This window comes from Rhinolophus sinicus, chromosome 16 (assembly GCF_057876585.1).
Source record: "Rhinolophus sinicus isolate RSI-liver-muscle chromosome 16, RSI-T2T, whole genome shotgun sequence".
Lineage (NCBI taxonomy): Eukaryota > Metazoa > Chordata > Mammalia > Chiroptera > Rhinolophidae > Rhinolophus > Rhinolophus sinicus.
Window position 1 is genome coordinate 126,267,450 of NC_142516.1, and position 20,428 is coordinate 126,287,877.

The following is a 20,428-nucleotide window of genomic DNA, read 5'->3' on the forward strand; positions in this document are numbered from 1 at the left end:
TTTTTAAAGACTTCAGTTTTATGTAAGATTAGTGTGAAAAAAAGTCTCCAAATACTCAGAAAGGTGCTTACATAAAAATTTCATAAAATGGACCAACTGTTGGAAAATGTGGGCTATAAAGAGCCAGACTATTTTCAAACTAAAACTTACTAGTACACCCCCTAAATTGCATTTCTTGAGCTTGTGCTTTCATTTTGCTTCTTACTCTCACGGCTAAGATGTAGAAATGTAGACAAGACTGCAAAAAAAAGTCAAAAGATAGGACCACTCAACACCTGTAAACAAATAGAGCAGTTTTATTTCTTGAAATTCCAAGGGCTGCACAGATTTATTTTATAACCCTAATGCTATTTTGCTACCATGAGCAAACCAAACTATGCTCTTAACCAGTACAACTGCTCTTAGGCCGGAAATGTCACTTCTGAAAATTTATTGAGAAATTAGTTCAAAAGAATAAAGCTCAAGATACAAAGATGTTTACAATAGCATTACTAAAACTAACAAAAAATTGGAAACAACAGCCTTTAACTAAATGTGGCACATCAATTAAACACATTTTACTATGGCACTATGGCTACTATGGCAAACTAGAAAATATTTTATATGTGAAGTGAAAAATAGTCATTTTCAATTTAGAGAACCCTAACAGCCAGTCTGAAATAGCTTTGCCTCAGAAAATATTTAATTTTTATATTATTTCTAATATTAGAAACAAACACAAGTAAAGTGACCAACTTCCAAAAAGACTTGTGAAACGTACGTATACAAAATACTTTGGTAACCAGGAGCTATTTCTGAGCACTGTTAAAACCACATTTTCATAAATGGTAAACTTTGGGGTCCTTGTCACAGATGGAAAGCATATAGGTCCTTTAATAACTAGATGTTTTGATAACGCACACTACCCATTTTTCCCTACTTTACCTGGAATTTATTTAGCCCTTCAATAAATATGCATGAAGTGCTTCTATGTGTGAGGGATAGGTGGCAAAAAAAGTAATGTTATTAAATGGCATGCAGTAACCTTGTCAGAAACAGTGAGTGCCATGAGAATTCAAAGGCTAAGCACTGAATTCAAATTAGAAAGTGGGAATTCAAGCTAAAACCTAAAAGAATAGGGGTCAGACAAAGGAAAGAGGGAAGCAGGTAAGAAAGTAGGTTCCAGGAAGAGGAACTAATATAATAAACAAAGGCCAAGAGGCAAAAGAGAGTAACAGCATGTTCGAGGAGCTACAAGTCAGTATCACTAGGACAGTACAGGGAGAACAGTACATATGGGCGTAAAAGGTAAGTGGAGACTAGATCAGGTAGGGCACGCAAGCTGCAAGGAAAGATGATTTTACCTGAAAAGCAATGATGATCAGCCTTAAGCAGTGGCATCATCAGATTTATGAATAGAAGAAGCACTGACTAGTGCACAAAGAATGGACAGTAGAGAAGCTAAACCAGAAGCTCTGGTAAGCAGCTAACTGGGCAAGCCAACAAGAGTGACCTGAACTAAGATCAGATGGTAGTCTTTAATATTTACACCCAGTATACGCAGCTGTCCTCTTTCTGAGCACATGGAACCCTGATGGCTGGGTCTAGCCCTGTGACTAGATCTAGCCAGTAAGTTGTGAAAGGAAGTGATGTGTGTCACCTCCAGGCCAGAGCATTTAACTGTAAGGCAAAACCTTCCAGTGTTCTCTTTTCTTCTACCACTGAAACCAACATTTAAAATACCAGCTACTCTATTAGCCTGGGTCCTTGAGTGACTATAACGAGCTAAGACCCCTGGCCTACATATGATAAACATGTGGTATGAAAGAAAAACAAACCTTTGTTGTTTTAAGCCACTGAGATTTTGAAGCAAAGATATTCCTATGCAGATCAAAGAGCCAAGTCTAAGAGTGGATTGGTTTAATGTTTAAAAGTTTTCAAAATTTTCTTTCCCATAAATTACTAATTCAATGTAAATTTCACTGGGATGAGAGATAATCAATCCTAATACATGTGCTAATAAGAATGATAGGCCTACGCTGATAAAAATGATTAGCTAACATCACACATAATTGTGGGAGACTGAATGCTTTCCTAAGATCAGAAACAAGGCAAAGATGTCAACTCTCACTACTTCTATTCGACATCATACTAGTCAGTTCAGACAGAAAAGAAAAGGAAATATAATAAAAGGCATTCATATTAGAAAGGACAAATAGGTTCTTATTCACAGATGACATAATATTGTATGTAGAAAATCCTAAGGAATCCACACAAAAAGTTAGAAATAAAAAATGAGTTCAGAAAGGTTGCAGAATATAAGAATCCATGTATAAAAATCAACTGTATATCTATATACTAACAATGAACAACTGAAAAATCAAATTAAGAAAAAAACAACTTCATTCACAATTTAGCAAATAAAATAGAAATAAACTTAACAAAATAAATGTAAGATTCATACATTAAAAACCTAAATAAATGGAAAGATATCCATGTTCATTAACCAGGAGACTTAATACTGTTAAGATAGCAATTCTCCCCAAATCGATTTATAGATTCAATGAAATCCCTATTAAAATCACAGCTGGCTCTTTTACAGATTTGAATTGATGAGGTGATCCTAAAATTTACATAGAAACGCAAAGGATCGAGAAAAAAACAAAACAATCGTGAAAAAGAACAAAATCAAAGGAATTAAATTTCCCAATTTCAAAACTTAACTACATGAAAAGGTGAAGGGATTAAGAAATACAAATTGGCAGTTACAAAACAGTCATGGGGATGTAAAGCACAGCATAAGGAATATAGTCAATAATATGGTAATAATTATGTATGGTGTCAGGTGGGTACTAGACTGATCAGGGATCACTTTGTAAGTTATATAAATGTCTCACCACTATGCTGTACACCTGAAACTAATATAATATTAATGTCAACTGTAATTGAAAAGTTTGAAAAATTTTTTCAAAGTGAAAACAAACTATAATGCTATAGTAATCAAGACTGTGTCGTACTGTCGTAAGGAAAGACATGAACTAAATTGAGATACCATAAATAAACTTTCATTTATAGTCAAGTGATATTCAATAAGGGTGCCAATCAATGTAAGTTAATGGGGAAGATAGTCTTTTCAAGAAATGGTGCAGGGAAAACTGAATAACCACATGCAAAAAGATGAATTTAGACCTTTCTTAAAGGAAAACACAGTAAATTTTCATGATCTTGGGTTAAGTAAAGATTTCTTAGATATGACACCAAGAGCATAAGTATGTTGTATCAAGAAACTATATCCAGAACATGTGAAGAACTCTTACAAATCAACAGGAAGAAGACAACCCAATTTTTTTACTTGGGCAAAAAATCTGAAGAGAAATTTCACCAAAGAAGACACATAAATTGTCAAATAAGCACATGAAATGATGGCCAACATCCTTAGTCATTAGGGAACTGCATATGATACCACTTCACATCCACTAGAATGGCTATTACCAGATAGACAAGGAATAACAAGTTTTGACAAGAATAAAAAAAAAATGGAACTCTCATGAATTGATGATGAGAATATAAAACAGTACAGCCATTTTGGTAGTTTCTTAAAAAATTAAACATAAATTTACCACATGGCCCAGACATTTCACTCTTTGGTCTCTATCCAAGAGAGGGGGAAAAAAAGGAAAAAAAAACATGTCTACACAAATACTTGTACATGAATGTTCAGAGCCACACTCTTCATAATAGCCAAAAAGTGGAAGAAATACAAATGTCTATTAACTGGCGAATGGATAAATTGTGGTATATCCATACAATAGAATACTCTTTAGCAATAAAATGGAATGAAGTGTTGATATATGCTGCAATATGGATGAATCCTGTACAAAATATCAGCAAACTGAATCCCACAACAAATAAAAAGAATGATACACCCTGACCAAGTAAGATTTATTCCAAGAATGCAAGGTTGGTTTAACCTCTGAAAATCAATTACTGTAATATACCATATTAACAGAATTAAAGACAACATGATCATCTTAATATATGGTAAGTAAAAGAAGCCACACACTAAAAACCACATATTATATAACTCCCCTTATATGAAATGTGCAGAAAAGGAACTATACAGAGACAGAAAGTAGATTATTGGTTATCTGGGGCTGGAGTGAAAACAAGGAGTGACTACAAATGGGCACAAGGGATCTTTTGGGGGTGATGGAAATGTTCTAAAATTGGATTGTGCTAGTAGTTGCACAATTCTATAAGTTTACTAAAAATCTTTTAACTAGTACACTTAAGTCAAGTAAGCTGTATGGTGTGTAAATTAAACCTCAATGACCTAAATTCTAACTGTAATATAAAACTATTAGTATCTTAAGAGCAAAAAATTCTATCATTCCATCCTTTATAATTAACAAAGTGCCTATCAATTTGAATGCTGAACTGAAAAATGAATTTGCCATTACTAATGGTTCCCTGAAAAATTAAACAATCCTAAACAGTCAATTTTACTAACCAGAATTTTGCTTAGAGCCTGACGATCCTCCATGTTCTAGCTTTGCTTTCTTCTTCTTTGATGATGATGATGTTGATGACTCAGAAGACACTGAACGTTTTTCTACCACAGGAGTGGAAAGAGCTCGTTTTTTGAATAGCTCCCGGTCTCTCAACAGACTTGGATCCATAATGCTGCAAAGATAAAAAACAAATATCCTTAATACAGATTCCAGTCACTGAAACCTATATGCCAAATCCACAGGTCTCAACGAGAGTTACTTCCCAAACAAAATTACCTTATTACTAGGTCTCTAGCACTTCTATTGATTCACTTAATTTAAAAAAAAGTCTTTGGGCCGGCCCGGTGGCTCAGGCGGTTGGGGCTCTGTGCTCCTAACTCCGAAGGCTGCCGGTTCGATTCCCACATGGGCCAGTGGGCTCTCAACCACAAGATCGCCAGTTCCACTCCTTGAATGCCGCAAGGAACGGTGGGCAGCGTCCTCTGCAACTAAGATTGAACACAGCACCTTGAGCTGAGCTGCCACTGAGCTCCCAGTTGGCTCAGTTGGTTGGAGCGCGTCCTCTCAACCACAAGGTTGCTGGTTTGACTCCCGCAAGGGTTGGTGGGCTGTGCCCCCTGCAACTAGCAACGGCAACTGGACCTGGAGCTGAGCTGTACCCTCCACAACTAAGACTGAAAGGACAACAACTTGAAGCTGAACGGCACCCTCCACAACTAAGATTGAAAGAACAACAACTTGACTAGGAAAAAAATCCTGGAAGCACACACTGTTCCCCAATACAGTCCTGTTCCCCTTCCCCAATAAAATCTTAAAAAAAAAAAAAAAAAAAAAAGTCTTTAATTAATGCTTATTATGTGCCAAGCACTGTGATAGGCACTAAAGAGAAATAGAATTATTCTGTAAAGCTCTAGTACCGCACTGTCCAATATAGTAGCCACTGGCCACATGTGCCTATTGAACAACTGAAATGGGGCTAGAGTTGAATTATACTAAGTGTAAAACATACACCAGATTTTAAAGATATAGTACAAAGAAAAGAATTTTTAAAATTACTAATGATATATTTTAGATTGATTACATGTTAATGTGATAATATTTTGGATATACTGGATTAAATAAAATTAATTTCCCCTTTTTAATTTTTTAAAACACTATGACTAGTAGAACATTTTAAATTACACATGTGGCTCACACTTGCCGCTCACATTGTATATCTACTGGACAATGCTGCTTAGAAACATCAGAACTACTGGGCAGAAATTAGGAGGCAGATTTAGGCCAGTGCAAAAAAAAAAAAAAAAGAGAGAGAGAGAGAACCATCAGAATTGCTTATAAATGAAAGGTATATCTTAAAACTGGTGAACTTTCCAACATTATGTGATGAAGAGGCTGCATTAATATTTGATAGAAATATCTACAGAAAATTCCTGACTTGGAGGGAGGTGGGACTAAACTTCTTCGTGTTTTTTCTCAGTTCTAAAACTCTACAATTGTGAGACACTTCAATACAACCAGGTAAGCCACAGATCATTCAACAAGTATTTTAAAACATTCCTCTCTTGTCTGAATCCTCTCTAGAATCCTGTAGAGACTCTAGGAAGCACACAAGCTGACTATGCAAATGACTTGTGCACTGTTGAGACTAGTGTTCATAAATCAGGAAGGAAGGTCCCAGAGGAAAAACACTATCTTACACTTTCAAAACCTTCAAGCACCAGGTAGTTCAATAAATATTTGTTAAGTGAATAATGAACAGAAAAACATCTTTAAATTGCTCTAACCTCGTTGTTACTGATTTCACAAGTCTTTATTAAATGTCTTCTGTTTGCGAGTCACTGTACTCCAAGCTTTGAAAGGTTCTGGAAGATAAATCCATGCTTTCAAGAAGCTTACATTTGAGAATATGAAAGCATTGAGCACCTCACTTTAAAAAAATGAATAAAATGTGATTTAGCATGCTAAAAATTAAAAATATAAGCACTGATAATAAATAATCAGAGTAAACCAGTTAGGTAAGAAAGGAAGAGTCACTGGCACTGGACCTCAAATCAAAGATGTCTCCCTCTCAGTTCTAATCCCCAACAGCAACATGACCTTGGGCGATCCATAAATTCAGTTTTATTGTAAGTAAAATGAGGATACTACCAATGCTGTCTACATCTAGCCCAATTGTAAGAAAAAAATGAGAAAGCGATTTTTCAAATAGTAAAACTATACAAATGTTATTTCAGTATTACTATTTTATTGGATCTTAAAAGAAATGAACAGAATAATTATACTGGGGTAAGGAAGATAGGAGACAGTCTTGGGGAGAGGGACAGGGAGGAACAAGAGAATTCACAAGTGATACGTGGTGGGGAGGAAACACCTGTTTATTTCACCTTGTAAAGACAAGTTAATTAACCCAGGCTTTTAATCATGATTTTAACATAGACATAAATAAAAGCCTTACAGTTTACAAAGATCTAAATGCTTACAGCATTTGATCCTCACATCTCCAGCAGAAAATAGGTTATCTGTTTTATTTCTATTTTAATATGTGAAATCTGAAGTGAAGAGGTATGATTACGGTCACACAGCGAGAAGTACTTGGACCAGGACCCAAATATCCTGACTCTAAAACACTCGAGGTCACGTTTTATTTATTCATTGCTTTTAAAGGAAGTGCTCGATGCTGTCATGTTCTCAAATGTAAGCTGCTTGAAGGCAAGGATTTATTTTCCAGAGCCTTTTAAAGCTGAAGGCCTTTACCAGCATTTCAGGTGTGGAGTAAGGAACACTTACTTGATTTAGGAGTCAGGATATCTGGATCCTGGTCCAGGTACAAGGCGTCTAAAACCAAGCACAGGTAGGGGTAATATTCAATGACACCCAGAGCAGGCGGCTTCATGTCTACCTTTCCATCGCATGTTCCACCTAACTTTTCCTTCCTTTTGTCAGAAGGCGACTGTACTCAGTAATTGTAGTTTTACATGCACTCACTAGTGTGGTAGACAGGACACATCACCCTGCCCTTTTACATCAAAAAAACATCACCACAACTCAGGGAGTTCATGTGCCCACGTGTCACGGACGGACACTGAGAAGCCAAAATTAAGTCAGTCTTCCGGCTCCAAAGCCCACGTTCTTCCCACCGTATCATGCTACGGTACTTCTTTGAACCCTTCTACTTTCTTTTGCTTCTGTCCCTGCCTAAGCCTCAGAGGTGCCACTGGCGAATAGCCGGCAAGGTAAGAAAAGACACTGCTTACATCTTAAATGACAGAATGTAAAGGTAAGAGAAAAAAGTGCCACAGCGTTTTGTTTTGGAAAACGTCTTTGGACTTTACAGAAAACAATTATAACTAAAGTTTAGGAATCATTACAAACCAGGTCGCCAAAAGGCAGCTTTAAAAAATAGTCCGTGAACGAGCCTCTAAATCACAGCCTTTTAGTCGGTGGGACGTCGTGGGTCCCCAAACTCCACACACATGGTTCGCTCGGCCACTGCTAAGGTAAACTTGGGGGCTACGAAGAGGCACAAGCAGCTACCCGACTGCGAATTTCCCTTTACAACCCAAAAGTTTACTGAAAAAACCTCCGGCCTAAAAGACAATGCTCCCAACAAGTTGTTGCTGTATTCCGCGTAGTAAACGGCACCCAGCCTCCCGAGGGGTGGAAGACACGCTCGCCCCGCGGGAGGAGGCGGTCTCCCCCGAGGAACAACAGGCCGGAGCTCCGCGCCCCTCACCCGGCGGCCGCAGCCCCTACCTGAGCGAGGTGGGCCGCCCCACGCGACCCGCCGCCGCCTCCCTGCGCCTCCGCCTCCGCCAGCCGCTCACGCCCGCTGGCCGCCGCTTTCTGCTCCTAGTCAGCGCCCCCGTCTGCCCGCACGCACGCCCAGCGCTGCCCCGCCAGCTCCGGATCTCCGCACTGGCGGTAGCAGCGGCGGCGGCTGCGGCCGCACCACTGACGACTCGGCCGGGAGCCCCGCCCGCCGCTTCCTGAGTAGCTGCTACGAGCTCAGTCCCGGCAGCCAACGGGGCATCTTCACAGCCTAGAACGCGCGTGCGTCATCACGCGCCCAGTTAGGGGTACGGCGGGAGGAAAAGCAGCCGGCTAGGGCGTTCCGGGTCTCCATAACAACGGGAGCTTGGCTGGGGGCGGGGTGGAGGACGGGACTTAGTAGGTAGGAGGCTGTTAGCAGCAGCTAAGATGGAAATCTCTCCTTTGCGGAAATTTAAAGCTACGAGAGCCTCCTCCAGCGTGCTCGGGAATCTGTTTAACCCACATGGCGACGCAATTTTTCAAGTTATTGTCTACTAGGTATTTTGTGACTTTACATCAAATGTCAGTTACCACAATTTAGACTTCAGAGAACGTTCTTCCAGTTCTATTACAAATGAGGAAACAAGAGGCCCAGGGAAACTAAATGACTTGCTCAAAACAGCACAAGTAGCGAAGGCAAATCCTGACGTGAAGCCCAGTTTCTGAACTCCAAACCGCAACACCTGTGAACAGTCTTAGAAAACGATTTCAGATTCAGAAGCAACAGAAAGGGGAAGGAATAAAGCAACGAGAGATACCGTATATTGCCTTGTATAATGCGCACTTTTGGCCCAAATTTGAAGGAAAAATAAGGATGCGCGTTATACAGGGATAGTACTAATTCCATATTTATATAAATGTTCATTTGTTTATGCTTATGAGTTAAAAGTGTAATTCTAGAAATCAATAACGATATCCGCATGCAAAATAGTACCCTGGAGTAGGATAATCGGTGTTGTTGAACTTAACGACAACTTGCAACGACAGAGTTCTTGACCTTCTATGATGCGTAAATATTAGTTTGTTACCGGTACATAAAATTTCTTACGTATTGCTTGCATCTGTTCTGTTTTGTAATTATTTGTTCCACAAAATTTCTTGTACCGTGTTAAAAAATAAATGCTAAAATTTCTTTATAATACGAAAAACAAGTACCTAAATGTAAACTAATAAAACTTTGAGTTAAAAAATTTTAATGAAAGTTTTCCCTGAAAGTTTGGACCAAAACCGTGGGTGCTCATTATACATGGCAAAATAAGGTAAAGGGCCTTGCCCACAGCCTACAATGTATTGGAGTGTCCGATTTCTGCGATGTCCTTCCCTCACTTTTATAACCCAAAGCAGCAGTATAGCCTGTGCTCAACTATTCTGTAGCTGTCTTTTAATTACTTAGTACTAGTTACTCAGGTTACTTAACCTGTGTTGGTTTTCTCATCAAGGAATAACTGTACTACAATGGATTACTTGCATTAGACTGTTACAAAGATTAAATGAGATGACACATAAATTTTTATTCAAAACTTGGAAATAAAGCCAAAAGAGATTGTGTGACTTAAAAATTGTTTCATTCTAGAGGATTTTGTAATAAACTCACTTGATGTTCATGTAATACCGTCAGGAAATGTAACTTTGAGTAACAATTTAGTAGGGCCCAGAGGTTTTACAACCCAGTAAAGCCAGATATTAACTGGTAAAAAAAACTGATGAAGTGTAATGGTGAGAAGGAGCAGATATCAAGTACAAAAATTAATCCCAAAGGTTAAAATTGCATTGTGCTGAGAAACATGAGCCAGTATTATATGAATTTATTAATTTTTATTTCATTGTTTCTTTACCTAGTGATTATATAAATTCCAGTTTTTCATATACTTGTGGAATCGATTCTATCATTCTTCTGGTTACTTTACAATGAGTAAGAGACCTAATATACGAGGTGTGATCAAACAATACAGTGAATGTTTAAATAAATTATTACAGTAAAAGACACTTTGCCATTAATCCACCTCAAAATACTCCCCATTGCTTCAAACGCACTTTGTCTCATCGTTCTTGCCACTTTCTGGAGCAGTTCTTGAAGTCCTCTTTCGTGTCTTTAGTTGCACTGTCGTGGCTGCTTTGATGTCCTGAATCATTTTGACTTTGGGGAAGAGCCAGAAGTCCCACAGTATCAGATCTGGTGAATAAGGTAGATGGCAACACACCATAATGTTTTTATTGGACAGAAATAGCCATATATCAGAAGTGATGTGTGACACACAGCATTGTCATGATGAAGGATGATTTAGGGCACACTTTAAAACATACCTTCTCTCAACCACAGCTCACACACGTGACTGACTGCACCAAACAAGTCGAAACTTGTCACACACTGTTACTAGGGTTTGACTTGCCGCTTCCCATATTGAAGATCCCTGCCTTTCTGTTGGATGGCACTCGGCAGCAGCATTCACCATATTTAGTGATCACAACAGAAAGGCTCTGTGTCACACATCGCTTCTGGTACAGCCATTTCTGTCAAATAAAAACTTTACAGTGTGTCCTCATCCACCTTATTCACTGGATCTGGTACCGAGCAACTTCTGGCTCTTCCCCAAAGTCAAAATGACTATGAAAGGTAAATGTTTTGTATCGATACAGGACATCGAGGCAGCCACGACAGCACAACTAATGACACTCATGACAGAGGACTTCCAGGGCTGCTTCAGAAAGTGGCAAGAATGATGGGATGTATTCAAAGCGAGTGGGAGTTTTTTGAGGGGGATTAATGGCAATGTGTCTTTTACTGTGATCATTTTTTAAAAATTTAAACATTCACCATATTGTTTGCTCATACCTTGTAGACACACCTGGGCAGCCTCTAGCCAGAGCTTAGGGAAGGCATTGGACAAATATCCCACCCTGAGCTGTGTGACATAACTCTTTATAGGGATACGGCTATTTGTGTGATATACACAAAGTCTCCACCATTGATGCTTAAATAAACCTTTATTATAATTTAACCATCTGCATATTGACATCTTTAGTATTTCAGGTCAGAAGGGTGTGGCTAGTGTCAAATTATATGAAGAATGATTCAAGCTACTAATGCAACAGCAATTATGTCTCATCTCATGAATGCTTACTTTTTAGTAGAAAGTGTGGTGGCTCTTTGAGGGAAATATATTTTCTATATTTTATAAAACATTCTTCTCTCCTGACCAATCCAAACCCTCCCACCCAAAATACACAACTCAGTATAACCACAGGATTAATTCCAATACAGTGGATATTTTTTTACTATTTTATTTGTGGTAAAATCTATATAACATAATAAGATAAAATTTACCATTTCAACCATTTTAAAGTGTACAACTTGGTGGCATTAGATTAATATTATGTAACCATCATCACTATTCCCAAAATTGTTCATCATCCCAAACAGAAACTCTGTAACCATTAAGCAATAATTCCCCATTCCCCACAGCCTCCTGTAACTTCTAATCTACTTTCTATCTCTACGCCTTTGCCCTAGTTCTAGATATTTTATTTAAGTGGAATAATACAATATTTGTCTCTTTGTGTTTGGCTTGTTTCACTGGCTTATTTCATGTTTTGAAGGTTCATCCATGTTGTAGCATGTATCAGAACTTTTCTTTTTTATGTAGTGGCTTAATTTTATATTTTAATTTTTTTTACATTACATAATTGTTTGGAAGAGGAAAACTGAGATAACGTAAATAAATTTACTTCATTCTGCCATCAAGTAATAACTGCCTTTCAACTCTCTTCACCTGGCAATCCATCTCAACTAACTAGATATGTAAATTCTCAAAACAGCCGACAAAGCAATTAGCCCACATCCGCACAAATCAAGAGCTAAAATAAGTACTTTGCTCATCATCTGTCCTGGATTTCTCTAGCATTGATAGTGTTTTCTCCTTTGGAGCCTTTCCCCCTACCTTCTAATGCAGCCTGCCCCTCCTGAAACAATATCCCTAGGACCCTGCTTCCTCTCTAGCATTCATTCCATAAGGGAGGAAAGAATTCTTTTTGAGAAAAACAAGTTATTAGCATGTACACTGCACATAAACATGAGAGTACCCAGTTATGAATAACTCAGAGGGATAGTTAGAATTTGGACTTATGTAGTACGTATCTTAACAAAAGACCAGTAACTTTTTAAACAAATGACAAGACCTTTTCTCCTAAACTCCAGCTTTTAAACTTCCAGATCCCTACTGGGGCCACAAACTCAACATGTCCTAAACTTTGCACCTGCCCCCTTTAAACCAGTTTCTCTGCCTGTCTTGTCTCTTTCTATTAATGGTATTATCTTTCTACCAGTCCCTCAGGCCAGAAACTTCAGGGCTAGTTTTGACTCCTCCCTCACCCTCAAGTCCTAAATTCAATTAGTGCACAAATTCTGTTGACTCTTTCATTGCCCATTTTCTTACACATGTCCCTTTCCATCCCCACTGCAATCACCCTAATGCAGGCCCTTCATTACCTCACACAAAGATAATCTCAGCCTCATTTCTGATTCCCCCATCCTACTCTCGACAGTTTTGCTATTTCCACTTTAATCTTCCAATCCCACCTTGACATTTTCCTCCTTGAACAATCTTCAATGTTTAACAATCAGCAATTCCATGTTGCTAATATCTTCTCATCCATTTATTATCAAGACCCTCTCCAAACAGCACAAATTTTCTAGTGTCATCTTCCACTTAGCCCAGTCATTCTATTCAACAGTATTGGGCACTGCAATAAGCAGTGTGAATATACAGTACAACAGTCCCCATTTATCCTTGGTTTTGCTTTGCTCAGTTTTAGTTACCCACAGTCAACTGTGGTCCAAAAATATTAAATGGAAAAGTTCCTAAGTTTTAAATTGGAAGCCATTCTGAGTAGCATGATGAAATCTCTTACAGTTCCACTTCGTGAACCCTTCGTCCAACGTATCCACACTGTTTACACTCCCTGCCCATTAGTCACTTCGTAGCCATCTCTGTGATCAGATCAACTGTCATGATATCACAGTGCTTGTGTTCAAGCAACCCCAACTTTACTTACTAACGGTCCCAAAGCACAAAAGTAGTCATGCTGGCAATTCGGACACGCCAAAGCAAACCTGTAAAGTGCTTCCTTTAAGTGAAAAGGTGAAAAGTTCTACTTAATAAAGCACTTTATCATCTCATATCATCACAAGAAGGGTGAGTACAGTACAATAAAATATTTTGAGAGAGAGACCACATTAACACAACTTTTATTACAGTATATTGTTGTAATTGTTCTATTTTAGTATTGTTATTGTTGTTAATCTTACTGTGTCTGATTTATAAACTTTATCTTAGATATGTATAAGAAAAAAACATAGTATATGTAGAGTTTGGTACTACCCATGGTTCCAGGCATCCATCCAATGGGCATCTTGGAACATACTCGTATCCCCTGCAGATAAAGGGCCAGCCGGTGATGGTGGTGGGGGCGTGGGGGAGGGTAGCTGCTGTACAAAGATGTGTCGAGCATGCTACCTGTGTTTGAAAGGGGCAAAGGAACAGATACTTGATGGCAATGCAACAAGTGCTATAATAAATAGATAAGCTTTCTTGTAATTCAAGGTTATGTTTTCGGAAAATAAAACTGCATCAGCCTCAGTTCTTAAAAATTGGAAACTGGTGCGGCCTAATTTAAGTAGAATGACTGTATCCTATATAGGGTAGCTCACAGAATCTTGGGAGGGCTGGTGACCCAGGCTAGGAGGCTAGGCAGCCAGAACTATGGTGGCCAAAATCATGACTCAGAAATGGGCCAGTGAGGTCACCATTACTGCCATGGATTCTAGTCACCAACGCTAGAAACTTACATGGCAGGCACTGGTACTACTGCCAGGCCAACCCTTGCTGGTGTTGCCACAGCCACTAGAATGGATTCTCTTATCCCTGTTTCTGAGTCGTCAGTGGTGGATGCATCTGGTTGGCCAAGCCTATGTCATGTGCCTTCCCTAGCTGCAGGGGAGCCTGGGAAAGTATGCATTTGATATTTTGGGGTTCTATGTGGGAAGATGGGCTTTATCTCTTACCAAGGCTCATAAGGTTGGTATTCCCCAAACTTAAGAAGTCTGGATGCTGAACAGCCAAAATGACAAATGTCTCCTACTACAACTTAAGAGAAAGTACTTAAAAGGGGAGTTGTTGCCATAAAAATTTATGTAAAAACTAGATATAACTCCAGCCCTACCATCCAACACTTTTTACCTTTTACCATTGCCCACTAACACATTAAATATCACTTCAAATATACCACATAAAAAACAGAAATGACTGTATATAATCATTCTTACCTTTAAGATGTTGACTGATCTTTGTTAAAGAATCAACATTCTAAATTATCGCATCAAAGGCAATGACAATGAGTGTTTCTCAGAGTAGAGCACAATTGAAACCATCTTCTATGTCTACCACTAACAGCACCTGATCCACATACAGGAGGTCAGATTCATGGAAAGGGAAGTTTGTTGAAGACCGGAAAATCCTGCCTATTCATTTTTCAGAAATGTAAAAGGTTAAAACATTGGCTCTTGGTGATGGAAGGAGAACTGACTCTGGGTGGTGAACACATAATGTGAGATATAGATGATGTATTATAGAATTGTACACCTGAAATCTATGTAAGTTTACTAACAATTGTCACCCCAATAAACTTTAATTAAGAAAAAAAGTTGGCTCTTTTGTACTATAGATATTACTGTGAAAAATTACACAGTAGCACACTTTTGCTCTCTTGCAGCCAAAGCTGCTACATGACACACAAGGAATGATGCTGTGAAACAACATAGAAAATATAGAAATGATTGACATCATTTCTAAATGACACCCACAAGGTGAACACGTAGTGTAGATCTAATGTGGGTCTACATAATACGGGACAAGGTGTCATGGGAACACGTAACACATAAAACTATGAGTCTTCACAAAGGTGATGTTAGTCAAGCCTTGTAAAACGAGAAGATTTCTAGGTGTGTGTGTTTAAAGATGGCCACACGTTCTTTAATACTCCTGCCACTGAGAGGTGAAGTCCCATAACGCTGCGTCAATTTGGGCTAGCCTTAGTGATTTGCTTAACCAATTACATGTGGCAGAAGTGACGTTCTAGAACTTCCGAGGTTAGGTCATAAGGCTTGCAGCATCTGCCTGGGAATCTTGGAACCACCTCTGGGAGCCCTGGGCTTCCATCAAAGTCCATTACCGTGAGTCTGCAATCCCGGAAAGACCACATGTAGGCACTCTGGTTGACAGCCCCAGCTGAGGCCAGCCTTCCGGTCACCCTTGCCTAAGAGTCGGATATGAATGACTCTGTTTTAGACTTTCTAGACCAGTCCATCTGCCAGTTGAATAACCCCAAATGATCTTTGTCGACACCAACAGAAGAGTCATCTTTGCAAGCTGAGTCTTGCTCAAACTCCTGACCCACATAATCGTGAGGTATAATAAAGAGGCTGTTCTTTTAAGCCACTATGTTTTCAGCTAGTTATGCAACAATACAGAACTGGATCATCTTGTAAACAAGTGGGAAGGAACATTCCACACAAAATGAACATGCGCTCTAATGCGCCAACCATACTGAATGAGCTCCATCATCCCCATGCATGCTTTGCCTAACTGCCTCACTGTCCCTTCCATGGGCCCTGACCTTCTCCCTCACAATCCTCATATTCCAAATCCTACACAACCTCTTACTTGCACAAAACCTTCTTCAGTTTTCCCAGCAAAATGACACTTTCTGCCTCCTCTGAACTTGTATAATTCCACTTCTCTAATAACGAGGGTGCCACTGTCCGGTTTGCCTCTAGCAGTACAAATTTATGCCTTTTGTCCCAACTGTGTCCCCTTTTACTCCCTAAAGAATCCCATAAATCATATGGTTACCCTGTGCCTAACATTGATTTGAATTGCAGTTATTTGTGCAGAATTTTATTTTATTCTAGACTATGTGGTTACTTGAGAGCAAGTACCATGTATTTCCTTCAGTAAACATCTACTGACCTCCTACAATGTGCCAGATATTGTACAATGTGTTGCCCTATATATCTTTACTCTCCCCAGTGACTTTTGTAAAGGAGACTGTTAAGCCAGATCACCTTACGCTGGATCGATTTGGAGATTGATGAGAACAAAGCCTGCACTTGAAAAAGGTTCCTTCATGTTGGTTTACTGTAGAAACAGGCAGTGTACAGGATACCTGAAAGAAAAAAAACCACATGATTAGAGTAGAAGTGACTACTGGGCCCACCCTTTTTTTTTAACGGAGTCACACCCAAAGTTTAGGGTCAGTGCAGTCAGTGGAGCCCACTGGTCAGTGGAGCCCAGAACCTTGGCCCACTACCTTATGGGCTGAAGGGTAAGAGGGGGGTGTGGTTATGTCAGTCCAGTCCATGGCTAGGTTTTTAGACCCTATCTGCTCGCAGCAATAGTCACATAACCTAGTCACTAATGTGGTATGTTTCTTTCATTGACATTGGACCTACTTGAAGTCAGTGTAGCAACCTGGCCATGGCCAACCAGAGAGACATTAATTAAAAGCTTAATGAAAGAAGCCTGAAGCACTAGGCCATTAATGAAAGCCATGGAAAATTTTTAACTAACTTACCTAGCTGGTAAACGCTAATGGAAATAAAGTACTAAAAACGTAAGTTATTGCTAGACTGTTCTTCCAACTTAACCAAGAAATTGGCTAAATGCTTCTTTTATACTTCTGGTCTTTATTTATAAATGTGAAATCTCTTTTCTCCCCCATAAGCCTTCTTAAGACAGCTCAGTGTTGGCATATGACCCTCCAATGAGCAATATTCTTGGAAAATGAACTGTTAACCCATAAATTCATAACAACAAATTTTATAAGAAGAAAAGGCTATCACTTTATTTTTAAATTTTTGGAAACAGTTTTCACAAAAAATAAAGTGACAAGAACACATATAAAAACTGAAATCATTCATTGATTCATTGAACTATGAACTCTTAGCAGAAGGGACTTTTGTAGTATCTGAGTCCCTCTCCTTCTGAAAGCAGGAATCACTTCTAAATTATCCTTCACTTAGATAACCAGCCTTCTCTAATCTTTCCTAAGTTTAAAGTAATTAATCTCATAAAAGTAACACAAATCATTTTTAATCATTTAAAACAAAAGAAAGAATAAAGTAAGAGAGGCAGGCCTCTTGTGTCGTATGTTTTGAGAGAAAGGTCACACCCTTGAAGCAGCTTTGCAATATGCACAGCACAGTACTGACTTAAAAAAAAAAATTCTGTGCATTTGAATTATTTAAATGTGAACAGCTGTTGTCATCTTCCTTTATAAAAAAGTAGCAAGATATACTCATTCAAGTACATTAATTTAATTATAGTACATATAGTTGTACAGGTGGGACAAGGCTAAAACAAAAACAAAACAAACCAACCAGCTAGCACAGAGATAGTAATAAAAAAAACTTTAAAGCATTAATTATTATGAGATACTATCAAATGAAAATCAATCCTGGATAACAAAAACTCTCCACTATTGGAAGATCCTGATTACAACAAAGAAATTATATAATGTGAACAGTTTAAGTAAATGTGATTATTTGGTTCATTTCAGAAGGGCTACTGGTCCAGCTGCCAGCCATAACAGTCTCTGAGTTCTCAACGAAGAGTGACCAGTTCTTCCGAAGAGGTAGGGTGAATGGCAACTGTGTTGTCAAAGTCAGCTTTTGTGGCTCCCATTTTTACTGCAACAGCAAAACCCTGCAGCATTTCATCACACCCAATCCCTTGCATGTGGATCCCAACCACCTGGGAAAAAGAAAAAAAAAGATACCTAATATTTAAAAACCTGTAAAAACTTCCCTTTCTAATCCCAGTAGGCACAACACAGCTGACAAGGCCCTACACAGTCCTGCCTCAATATCCCTGCCCACCTCATCTCATGCAGCCCTCCCTCAGGCTCTCGGCCTCCCTGGCTTTCCATTGTCCTGAGTACTCCCCATGCCCTCTCCTTTACACAAGTTGTTTCCTCTGTCTGGACAATCTTTCTGGCCCTCTTTTAAGAGCAAAAGCCCATTCATTCTTCAGATACCTACACATTCCTTCCCGACCCAGTTCAACTGTCTATCACATGATCTCTCACTACCAGTATTTCTCCACCATGGTTCTATCACAACTGCAATGTTGTATTTATTTATCTGGGGAGTGGACAATTAGAGTCTGTCTTTCACAGCAGACTTTAACCTGTAGATGAAGGGGTCTCTGTTTGCTTTTGCTCCCTACTCTATCCCTATGGATAAGCAAAACAATGGCCCGTAGGGGGCACTCAGTTCATACAAGCTAGATGACGGCATGAAGGACCAGAAAGAGGCATTTGTTTCAAATCACATTTTCCAGTGAGATTTCTCACTATACTTTAAAACTATTAGTTAATGTACCCCTTCAGCAAATACTTTTAGGGTAAATAATCCATTGAAAAACAAAGTTAGAGAACATAAAATTTAGCTACAAAAATATTTTGTTTTAAAAACAAATCAAGAATATACTTAAAATTACTGAATGGTACACTTAAAAATGCTGTGTGCTTTTTACAATTTAAAAAAGTACATCTCAATTTAAAAAAAAATCCCCAATCATATTTTATGTATGCATTAAACAAAGATTTTTAGATGTTGTGATCTAAGTTGAATTTACAATACCAGTTTCTGGAGATGGCAGGAACTTTATATCATCCCTCTCCATATCCCAGTTCTTAGTCTTTAGCAGATTGTCAGGTAGTGGTTATCAAATGAATGAATGACAATGGTATGAAGAAATAACTGATATGAAGAGATAAGTAGGGATCTTGCTAATTCAACATCTGAAAATCTTAAACTACTGAGGAATATTCAGGGCCAAGAAAAAGCAACCTTTGTTCTGCTGCCCACTCACTTACTTCCTTCTCTTTGTTCTAATTCTCTGCATCCATCAATCCTCAGTAATGTTGATTTCTACAAGCCAGGGACTATGTCTTGTGGCTTTTGGAGTACAAAGCCATCTTGAATCAGACACAAACTATGCTCTTTTCGATCAGAGAAGTTGGAAACTACGTCTGAATCTCCAGGTAAGCCACTGTCCCTCATGAAGCCACGTTCCCAAGGCACACTGCTGTGTTCCATTGTAATATTTAATTCAATTTGTAGAAAAAACCCAATAGGCTGACCTAATACCAAACAAAACCTATTTGAAAAATTATGTTTCAAAAAACTTGTTCATATTCAAACCAAAATCGCAATAAGACACCATTTCACATCCACAAGGATGGCTATAAAAAAAGACAGTAACAAGTGTTGATAAGGATGTGGAAGAATTGAAACCCTTACATAAGACTGAGGGGAATGAAAAATGCTGCAGCCATCTTGGAAAACAGTTTTGTAGTTCCTCAAAAAGTTAAACCAAAATAGTTAATTTTACTGAATAAATTCCCTCTTCTTCACTGATTGGTTAAATTTAAATTCATCATACATTACATTCTTACACTTATCAACATTTCTGAGTTTCCTATCTATCCTGGCCTATTGGTCAATGACTGAGCTTTTTTGTGGCTTTCAAACTTTCTCCCTTTGTTTGCAGTGGAACCTTCTTTATAAATGAAATATTATGAAGAACCTCAGTATATGTAGGCAGATAAAAATAGGAACACACCAGTTCAATCAATCAGAGAAGGCTTAACTATTTGGTCTCCTCCCTTCCCACTCCACCAAAATGCCACCATCACTGCCAACCTTGAAGTTACTCTTTAGCTTACTGGATTTTTCCCATACCTTCTCGTCTTTGTTAGCACAGACCATTTTCATCACACATTTCGTTTTCCTTTTGGTAACTGCATGATACATTGGGGTAAAGGTCGTTGAATAGGTCTTCACATTTTCTTTTCCATATTTAGAAATGGCCTCATCTATAATGCACAGAAAAGTATCTATCAAAAAAACACTAAACAATTTACACTGCCCTATCAAAGAGAAAGCAAGAAATACATAACCTAAATCATATCATGAGAAAATATCAAACAAAACCACAATGAGCAATACCCTACAAAATAAATGTTGATTTCATGAAAGATAAAAAACTGAGGAATTAAAGGACATCAAA

The 20,428-nt window shown here is 38.5% G+C and overlaps 2 protein-coding genes across 3 annotated transcripts in view; both read right to left on the reverse strand.

Annotated features, from left to right (window-relative positions):
• GTF2E2 (general transcription factor IIE subunit 2) overlaps positions 1–8,491 on the reverse strand; it is a 50,622-nt gene extending 42,131 nt beyond the window's left edge. Inside the window, exons 1-3 of one of the 2 annotated variants that reach the window (XM_019750509.3) lie at positions 8,244–8,491; positions 7,278–7,325; positions 4,490–4,662 (exon numbers count right to left, since the gene is read on the reverse strand). In XM_019750509.3, the coding sequence (XP_019606068.1) occupies positions 4,490–4,658 (169 nt within the window). In that variant the 5' untranslated portion in view covers positions 4,659–4,662; positions 7,278–7,325; positions 8,244–8,491. The remainder of the gene's footprint in view (positions 1–4,489; positions 4,663–7,277; positions 7,326–8,243) is intronic. The other variant, XM_019750508.3, reaches the window with a different exon arrangement.
• Positions 8,492–17,437: 8,946 nt separating this feature from the next.
• Positions 17,438–20,428, reverse strand: part of GSR (glutathione-disulfide reductase) — a 44,037-nt gene continuing 41,046 nt past the window's right edge. The window contains exons 12-13 of the mRNA XM_019750505.3: positions 20,101–20,234; positions 17,438–18,106 (exon numbers count right to left, since the gene is read on the reverse strand). Of these exons, the coding sequence (XP_019606064.1) occupies positions 17,957–18,106; positions 20,101–20,234 (284 nt within the window). The 3' untranslated portion in view covers positions 17,438–17,956. The remainder of the gene's footprint in view (positions 18,107–20,100; positions 20,235–20,428) is intronic.